The sequence below is a fragment of the Chelonoidis abingdonii genome, chromosome 1 (genome assembly GCF_003597395.2).
Source record: "Chelonoidis abingdonii isolate Lonesome George chromosome 1, CheloAbing_2.0, whole genome shotgun sequence".
In the NCBI taxonomy this organism is placed as follows: Eukaryota; Metazoa; Chordata; order Testudines; family Testudinidae; genus Chelonoidis; species Chelonoidis abingdonii.
In genome coordinates, this window is record NC_133769.1 from 340,950,486 (window position 1) to 340,960,549 (window position 10,064).

The 10,064-nt window shown below is 41.2% G+C and overlaps 1 protein-coding gene across 1 annotated transcript; it reads left to right on the forward strand.

The window, feature by feature from the left end:
• The first annotated feature begins 1,096 nt into the window (after positions 1-1,096).
• LOC116837662 (stromelysin-1-like) lies at positions 1,097-9,623 on the forward strand. Its single transcript, XM_032802240.1, has 10 exons — positions 1,097-1,213; positions 1,373-1,617; positions 1,936-2,084; positions 2,179-2,304; positions 3,811-3,972; positions 4,822-4,966; positions 6,043-6,176; positions 6,773-6,932; positions 9,223-9,326; positions 9,520-9,623. The coding sequence occupies exons 1-10, from the start codon at positions 1,097-1,099 to the stop codon at positions 9,621-9,623; spliced, it is 1,446 nt and encodes a 481-aa protein (XP_032658131.1).
• Positions 9,624-10,064: the final 441 nt, after the last annotated feature.

The following is a 10,064-nucleotide window of genomic DNA, read 5'->3' on the forward strand; positions in this document are numbered from 1 at the left end:
TTTTGGAAGCTGACATTTCCCATGGTTTGTGCACAAACGTGGTTTGGGAAGGAGAGAGTCGGAATGAAAATTTGATCTGAAAAACAAGTTAGCCATTTTTGAATGTGAGACCTCAAGTCGAACGCTTCCGATGCTCTGGTCTTGAATGAACCCAAAGCTCTGTGTTCTCACCCATTTTAGATAGTAGTTAGTTCTCATGCAAGTCTACGAGTCTTACTGTGTCATGTTTGCATTGTTTATCACAGAACTGGTTGTATACATAACCATCTTTCATCTTCTTATCCGGAATTTTGTTCTTGTTTTTGGGCAGATACCTTTGTACTTTAGGTTGTTAATCTGCACCCTTTGGCCATCAGGACAAGATAATACTGGCATCTTTGTTTCTTCACTCCCTCTTTGGTGATTATCCCGTTGATGGTGTCTCTTCTTATTTACTCACACACTTGCATCCGCACTCACACAAAGAATGGCTAAACAATTTTCTAACGAGCAATTAAAGGGAACAGCAAAGGGAACAGTTAAACAATCTTTTAACAAGCAGACTAGACTTGTAACAAAACAAAATTATTTTAAAGCAAAATAATTTCATATTACAATTTTAGCTTATAAAACAAGACAACTATTGGCAAAAAATTGGAACAATTTATTACATTAAGACAACTCAAATATTTGCTAGCATAATATTTTTTCTCACACTGCAGCCCTTTAACACCTCTGAAAAATCAGACTATGTTTATGCAGATGACTAGATACGACTTTTGGTGCTGAACTCATGTTTGAAAATGTTGGACTAAGTTAGGAAGGAAAGGGGGAAAAACAGGAAGGAAAGGAATAGGAAAGTATCCTGGACATCCTCTGACAATATTTCAAAATCTGGGGGTTTCAGACGAGGTCACCTATAGTGTGTCATACTTCTGCTAAAAGCAGCATTGTGTATGTTTTGTGAAAAATCAGAGGATGTTATAAACTGTGAGTCATGTCACTGTTGACTTTACAGAGCACCCAAGTGGTATATATATCAGGACACTGAAGATACATGCACAGAAAAGATAGAGACTGAGAGATTTTGTTAAACTAGTGATAGGAGAAAGAAGTGATGTTGAAAATGAAGAGTCTTTCATTCCAGATCTTACTTTGTGTAGCATTTTCTTATGCTTTTCCAGCATTCCCAGAAACTGAGAAGAAAAATGAAGAAGACATGCAATTTGCTGAGGTAATGATTGTTGATAGTATATATGAATAAAGCTGATAGGAAGAATTAGTCTTTTATCATATTAAGATCACAGGACTAACTATATAACTATTAAGATTATTCTACACATTCTCAAAGAAACATGAATGTCATAAAATGTGACTGTTTTTTCCTTATCAGAAATATCTGGAAAAGTACTATAAACTTAAAACAGAGGCAGAACCTATCTTTAAAATGAAGAACAGCAAAGCCATAACTGACAAAATCCGAGAAATGCAGGAATTCTTTGGGCTGAAAGTGACTGGGGAACTAGATTCCAAAACTTTGGAGGTGATGAAGCAGTCCAGGTGTGGAATACCGGATGTTGGTCAGTTCAGAACCTTTCCAGGGTCTCCTAGATGGACAAAAACAGATCTGAAATATAGGTAATATTTCAATGTGTTTCCTGGATTGCCACTGGGAATTACAGAAATAATTAGATTTATATGTTAATTATTATTTATTCTTATCATTATGGTAGCACCTAGGAGCCTGAATGAGGATCAAAGCCCTATTGTTGTAGGCACTAAACAAATGCAGAGGTAGACATATATTGTGTATCAAGGAGCATATTGTCTAAAAACACAAGACATACAAATAGTAACATACAGACAACAAGGAAGCAAAATGTTTTACGTTAAGTACATGTCTTGTTAGTTGCATTTTTAGTTGCCTAAATTTATTTCCTTATTATGCTTTTAAAGGATTTTGAACTACACGCCAGATATGGAACCAGCTGATGTAAATGAAGCGATTGAGAAGGCTTGGAACGTCTGGAGCAGTGTGACCCCACTGAAATTCACCAGAGTTTATGAAGGCGATGCAGATATAATGATCTCCTTTGCAGCTGGGTGTAAGAGAATCCCCATGTGTCAATGATAAGTATTGACTCCTTTACTTACAGTCCTGATTGAGAAGAATCATACTTTCTATGTATCTTTTTCTAGTTCATGGTGACTTCTTTTCCTTTGATGGAGTGGGTGGAACTCTTGCTCATGCCTATGCACCGGGCGAAGGTATTGGTGGAGATGCCCACTTTGATGAGGATGAATACTGGACAAAAGATTTGAAAGGTAAGTATTCCTTACCATTTTATTAGCATTCTCTGCTGTGCAGTATTTGATTGTAAGAGCTATTAGCTCATTTTTACACTGGAAAGAGATGGGAGCACAAAAGTAATGCAGCTCAGTAATAACTACATATAAAGGGTTTGAGCCTGGTATATTTCTCAGCAAAATTCTCCTTGAAATCAGTGGTTCAGATTCTGAGCTCAGTGACACCCATGACAATCCATAGTAATTCCACTAAAGTCAATGCAATGACTACAACTGTGGCTCCCGTGAAGTGACTGGAATTACCATGTAGGTGGACTGTTTGACTGAGTTAGTCAATAGGCATTACTAGTGTATGGCATGGAATTGTGCCCTTAGGTTGAGGTTCTTAGCAGTTGTAAAATACTGAACTCACCACTTTAAAAACAAAATATATTAATAAAGTGATGATAACTTTTAACAACATTGTGCAGGGAAAATTATGTGTGTTCAGTGGATTAGTGTATTTGTGGTGCATGTTGGGTGCTTCTCTCTAGTGTGCTTTATCATAGGTTAGATTATGGGATCACAAGCTATGGGGCTCAATGCAGGAATTACGGAGTGAAATTCCATGGCCTGTGTTATTCAGAAAGTCAGTTGAGACAAACATAATTGCCTCTTCTGGCCTCTGAATTCATCAATATGAACAAAACCTTGGTTATACGTAAGGAGGGATATTTCTGCAGTCTGAACAGAAGCTTTCATGTTGGCTGGCCTCATATTTGTTTCTTTGAAGAAAAAAAAGTGTAATACCCTTTACATAATCAAAAACAAATTCTTTTCACAATCTTTTCTCAAGACTAAACATGTCCAGCTTTTTTTAACCCTTCCTCATAGGTCATGTTTTGTAAACCTGTTATCGTTTTGGTTTCTCTGCTCTGGATACGTTCTGATTTGTCCACATCTTTCTTAAAGTGTGGCATCCAAAACTGGACTCAGTACTCCAGCTGATGCCTCACAAGAAGCACCATTCTCTCTTGTGTATTACGTATGACACTCCTGTTAATACACCTTAGAATCATATTAGCGTTTTTTGCATGTACATCACATTTGTGGCTGAGGTTCCGTTTGTGATCCACTATAACCCCAGGTGGCTCAGAGCCTGAGTTCCACTGTGACCTGGATCCAAGCCCTGTCATTTTGCAGGGTGGACACAGCTCAAGCTGCAGACCAGAGTCAGAAGGGTATGTGGAGTGCCATATGGATGGGCTAATATGACTATGAGACCTGGGTCCAGCAAGTGTAAACCCAGATTTACAATGCAGTATGGATGCTTAAGCATGGGCTTGGAAACATTGTGTTTCCAATCCCAGGTCCCACAGAGCCAGATTTACAATGCAGTGTAGACATACCCTTTGTTTTCCTTTTTTAAAGATAGCTACTATGTTCGCCGTTCTCCGCTCCTCTGGGACCTCACCCGTCCTTTCCTATTATTTTACGGGGACATTTATTTAATCTACATGCATGCTATGCTTTTTATATTTTTAGGATTCAACTTGTTCCTTGTTGCTGCTCATGAGTTTGGACACTCATTGGGTCTTCAGCATTCAAATGTCCTTGGCTCCTTGATGTATCCATCCTATCTGCAGACAGAGACCAGAAACTACAGGCTCCCTCAGGATGATGTTGAAGGCATTCAGACCCTATATGGTAAGGAGGAAACATCACTTTTTTTTAAAGTCTCTCTCATACAGGTTACAATCTAATGAGAATGTGTAACCAAGAGCCATACTGTGGCCTACCTGTGTGGAGTGTGAAGCGGGTAAGGCTCCTCCGCCCTAAGAGCAGTGTACAGGGGCTGGCTGTAATTGCAGTCCTTGCTCTTACCTTTACACAGGGACTGTGTTCCCTCTTGTGTCCTCTGGGTGCTAATCATAGACAAAGGGATGAGAAGCAGGTAATGCCATGCCTCACTCTAACTCCATCTGCACGAGCCAACTGAGCTGGTTAGCTGTGAGGAGAAGCACGTAGTGTGACCTCTTCTTCTTGCATATTAGGCACACACACCCTACCCCTTTGCAGAGGTGAATGCTTCCTGGGCATCACTAATCCGAAAGGTTTACATACATTTCTGTATGAAACTTTGTGACAGTCTTGCGCCAGCTCCTAAGCAGACGTGAATTGGCACAGCTCCATTCATATCAAGGAGGAACTCAGAGAGGCAGTGGTCAGGACACTAGGCTAGGACTCCAGAAACCCAGGTTCAATTCCTTGCTCTGCAATAGAGCTTCTGTGTCACTAATCCTCTCAGTTCCCTCATCCGTGAAATGGGGATAATAACATTGTCCTCCCCCACAGGGCTGTTGTGAAGATAAATACATTAAAGATTGTGAAGCGCTCAGAAAATATGGCTCAGTGGTGGCCATATAATTACCTAGATAGAATGGGAAAACATTGTTTCAAACCAACTGAGAATTTGGCCCAGTATTGCTGTTCTCCAAGCTCTGGGATAGCAATACTAACTGACCTTCCAATTCTGCTTTTAACCTCTTCCCTAAGGACCCCCAACCTCTACTGAGCCACCAGCTTCCACACCATCTAAAGGAACACCCACAGAAACATCAACCACAGGCATCTGTGACCCTCACGTGACTTTTGATGCCATCACCACTCTCCGTGGGGAAATAATATTCTTTAAAGACAGGTAAATTATTTCTGTTTTGTCAACATCGAGTTTTGCTTCGATTACACTTGTAATGGCAAGAGGAGGGATTTCCTTCCAAATGTATAGTCAACACAACCTCACAAATTTCTACTTGTCCACGCAACCTGGGCGAAGTAACTGGACTTTCTGACAGGTGAGTAAATATTAGTATTTTAAATCATCCTTAGTCATCCTGTGCATAGTCTGTTACATTTCCATGTCAATTGTGCAATCAGAGCATTGTATTTTGGCCTGCAGCCATATCACATGAAGCATTGTTCTTGACAGACTGGTGTCAGGCTGTGGATGGCAGATCTAAAGGGAAAACTATGGGGCTATAGAAAGTGTTGTTGGTGATTCAGTAGGTGGCATTCTCAGCCTCCAGACAGCATTGAGTCAAGGCTGCAGCTGCAGTGCTTGGTGACACTCTGCTGTTAGAGGCACCATCTTTTCAATGAGATCTGATACTTCTCCCTTTAATGGGTCATTTAAAGTTCCCAATGCACTTCTTGCAAGATGGAATAAAAGTGGCATCCCCAGGGTTTTGGCCAAATACCAACTCAGGGAATGACATTCTGCCTGCATAAATGCCTCCTGAAGATTCAATGGAAGAAATTATTCTTAAATGTCCCTCCTAAAAAGTGCAGTTTAGTGTTGCTGTGTGCTGTCAAAGAGCTGATACATTGCACCAAAGTGATAGCTGCATTTACATGGTGGGCAAAAGGATTCCTCCTGACACAGCATTACAGATAGGTTTCAGCTCTGTCCTGTGCCATACTGAGGCCCAAAGGAATGGGAGGGAAAGGGTGAGGTAAAAGGGCAGGGTGGAAGAACCCCAGTGCAAATAAATAGAAGATCAGGATTTCTCTGTAGCACTGAAGAGGGCACTAGGAAATGGGCATTGCATCTCTAAGGGGACATGATCTGTGGGTTGGGGGCATGTCCCACCACCTGCAACTAATGAACAAATGTACAGCTCATGTAGCTGGAATTTTTATTGAATTTCCCTGTTGATGATCTCATGCATTAATGGTAAAATATGATTATATAAACAAGCAACTTGTCTTTTCAATCAGGTTTATGTGGCGCAAGAGTCCTTATTTCCCAGGTATTGAGCATGATTTAATTTCTTCCTTCTGGCCAGCCCTGCCATCTGGCTTTCAAGCTGCTTATGAAATTGACAAGAAGGATCAAGTGTTTCTTTTTAAAGGTATTTCTATTGAATTTCTAGACATTCTTCTTACATGTGGAAATGAAGAAGCAATTATTATTATTATTAATAACCACCACCACCCAGCACTTACATAACTTTTCACTTCAAAGTGCAGTTTCACAGTCATTAACTAATTAAACCTCACAACAGTCCTGTGGAATAAGATATTGTGCCTATTTCATAACTGAGAGGAAAACTGAGAGTGAAGTTAAATGATGTGCTTAAGGCAGGTGAGAGGATCAGTTATATAAAATGGAGTGCTTACATTTAGTCAACTAAATTCATATTTAGGCACCTAACTAAGTGGCCTGATTTCCAGAGGTGCTGAGCACTCTCTGCTCCAATGGGAGGGGGAATGTTTTTTTTAACTACTCTAATGAATTTATAAAGCAATAAATCCAAGTGTCCTGAAATATTAAACATTCCAGCTGCCTTTGCAAGAAAGGATTATCTTCAAATTCAGTGCTATCAATGGAATTCATCCTACAGGGAACATAAACGTTTCCTTGGGGAGGCTCCACGACTGTAATTAAATACTGCTTAATCTCCTCAGATGTCCCTATCAAACTTTTCTATCTTGTTTTTCTTGACAGGCAACCAATACTGGGTTATCAGTGGATACTCTGTACATCCAGGTTTTCCTAGGAACATCCACACCCTGGGCTTTCCGAGATATATTAAGAAAATTGATGCCGCTGTTTATGACGAGAATACCAAAAAAGCGTACTTCTTTGTAGATGACAAGTATTGGAGGTAAGATTAAATTCTCCCAGCAAATAATCCATGCACCTTCTTTAAAGCCTTATTAACCCTTTACATTTGGAATTATGACAAATCTGTGGCTCCCTTGAATAGGATTTCATGATCGCACACCCCATTATTAAGCTGAATTTCAATGACAATAGAGATAGAAGTCAGATCTTCCTTCTCCTTAAAACATTCGAGTTAAAGAACATTTTCCATTTGCTGCTAGTACAGTAAAAGCTTTTTTATGAGGCATGTGGGGGGAATGGAGGGTGCCAGTAAGTGAAAAATTCCAGTTAACTAAGAAGAAAGGAATTTGCATGTGGGAGGGGGAGTGGGACTGGGGATTAGGGCATGGGAGGTGGTGCGGAGTGCCGGATCTGGAGGGCACTCACCTCGGGGGGCTCCTCACAAGCAGTGACCTGTCCCTGCTGTTCCTAGGGGGCGGCTCAGCTAGGCAGCTCTATGCTCTGTCCCCACCCTACCTTGAGTGCTGGATCTGCAGCTCCCATTGGCTAGGAACCATGGCCAGGGACCACAGCCAGTGGGAGCTGTGTGGATGGCACCTGCGGAAGGAGGCACCACACAGAGCCACCTAGCCATGCCTCCACCTAGGAACAGTAGGGACAGATCACTGGTTGCAGCAAGCCCCCCAAGGTGAGCGCTCCCTGGATCTGGCACCCCAAACCCCCTCCCATGCCCCAACCCCATGCCTTAAGCTCCTTCCAGGACCCACATTCCCTCCCAGAGCCCATGCCCCTCCCCCTTCCCGCACGCCCAACCCCTCGTGGCCGTTCCTCTGCCTAGGAACAGGAGGGACATGTCTCCTCTTCCAAGGAGCCAGGGATGGAGCCTGCTGGCCCCGCACCAACTAGATAAACTGGACTTCCTGTGAAGATCAGAAATATCGGTTTATAGCTCTTTCTGGTTGGTACAAGGCCAAATAACACAGCTTTTACTGTAGTATGTTCCTATAACACAGGTGAACCTATCCAATTCTATCCAGCAGAAGGTAGGACACTAACACAGTGGCCAGGTCATTATAGTATAATACTGTAATTTGTACAGGGACTGGCTTTGTGTTACAGGTTTGTACAGAGCTTAGCGGAGACATTTATATCTGTTGTCCTTGCCCTTCTCTCACTTGGGTCAGTGAGAATAGAGATGTCAATTTCACTTTTCTTTCTAGTTATTTTTGTTTTCTCGTTCTTGTGACCAATGCTCTACTGCAGAGTTCCAGTCCGGCACCGTTATTAGCACAGGTTGAGCCCCGGAGTCATTGCAAAGAACAGTTAATAGTAGTGCATCATAAATCCATCAGTAAAAATCTCGACTGCCCTTCCAGTCTCTGTTCTTAGTCCAAGTTTAAGGTACCCCGCTCCTTTTCAGCATTGGCTGATCCTTGTGTGTGATACAGGCCTGTAGTGACCTCCACGTTTTGGCTGCTCCCTGTGCCCATCTCCTGGCCCTGACTGAGTTCTCTATTTGTGCCTGTGGTGTCCCTGCAGTTCATGCCTGCCATGAGCTGTCTTGCCCAAGTGGTATGCCCCACCTCCAGTGGTAGGAGAGCTGGTAGTGTAACCCACACACCTCCTGGGTCTGGTGTTCTGTCCCACTGAGTGGCACCGAGACCACTTAGAGAGAGATTAATGAGTTTGCTCTACAGCCTTAGCTAACTGGAAAGTCTCTGAAGCTTGGAACACGCGTGAGGGTGGAAAGACCAGCACATCCTCTTATTTCAACTGCTACCCGATCAGGGCTGGGGAAAGGCTGAACTTCACAGCACTGCTACTGTCCTGTGCAGTGGGGAACTGAACTCTGTCTGTTTCTAAAATTAAATTCAGAAAACATTTCTACAAAGAGGCAGATTTTGTAACCACTTCCCTCACACACACACAAAAGCCACTAATATTTCTTCTTAGATGAGACATAGCTAAGTGCTCACCAAGGCCCCATCCTACAAAGTCTTATGTGTATGATTAGCTTCACTCAGGTGACTAGTCCCATCGACAACTCCTAAGCACAAAGAAAGTCACGTATCGAAATGTCTTTGCATCCTACCAGCAATCAAGTAGGAAAAACAAACTGTTTTGTCAGAATCGCTAAGAACAACTGTGCATAGACTAGTAAAGGTGAAAGTATTCATGTAGTAAGAATTGATACAATTCAATGAGTTCACAGTAGCTCATGGTTAATAAGTTTTAGCTAAGGGCAGGACTTACTTCTTGTAAAGGTCAGTTGGATTCAGTATTAAATATCACATGCTTATGTATTATTTTCATTTCATTTCTTCATTCAGTTATGACGAAGTCACCAAATCCATGGAAAAGGGTTATCCAAGACGCATATCAGTTGACTTTCCAAGAATTGGCAATCAGGTTGATGCTGCTTTTCAGGAAAAAGGTAAATAGAAAAAAAATACTTTGATAGTTGAATATATTGGAAAATTTGCATTTCCATAGATTCAAGAATCATTATAGAAATTAGTAAGAGTGATTCTTTACATGTACACATTTTAATTTACAGCAGTGTTTGTGGAAAGAGTATGAATGTACATTTGTACAAAAGTAATTATTCATTTTGTTTTTATTTCTAGGACATTTCTATTTTTTCCATGGCTCAAAGCAGTATGAGATAGACACCAAGTCCAAGAAAGTTATCCGTGAAATGAAGAGTAATAGTTGGTTTGATTGCAAATAAGAGCAGACACACAAGGTGATGGTCCAAAAGAAACAAAACCTAATTCTGCATGCACTAGAGATGATTTTTTATTGATTTTTTGTCTCTAATCAGTGTTATTCATCTTTTACTGAGTCACATAAAAGCTGTGATCCCTGATAAATATTATTTTAAATAACAGAGGAAATGTTAAATTTAATATATAGTTCTAACATCTTAGTATTGTATTTAGGCTATTTATTAAGCTGTCACTGAGCAATAAAGCTATTTTATGTTTGTGTATATAACAGTCTTGGGTTCTTTTGGTCCAGCCTCCTGGTCTTTCTGGTCAGCAGCACTAGAGAAGGGGCCAGTGAATTTAATTTAATTGCCCTGCAGTGTGAATTCCCAGCTCAGTCTTTCAGGCAATATGATGACTTTAAGAGACTGCACTAGGTGTAGAGGCGATGCAGAGTGGGAGGC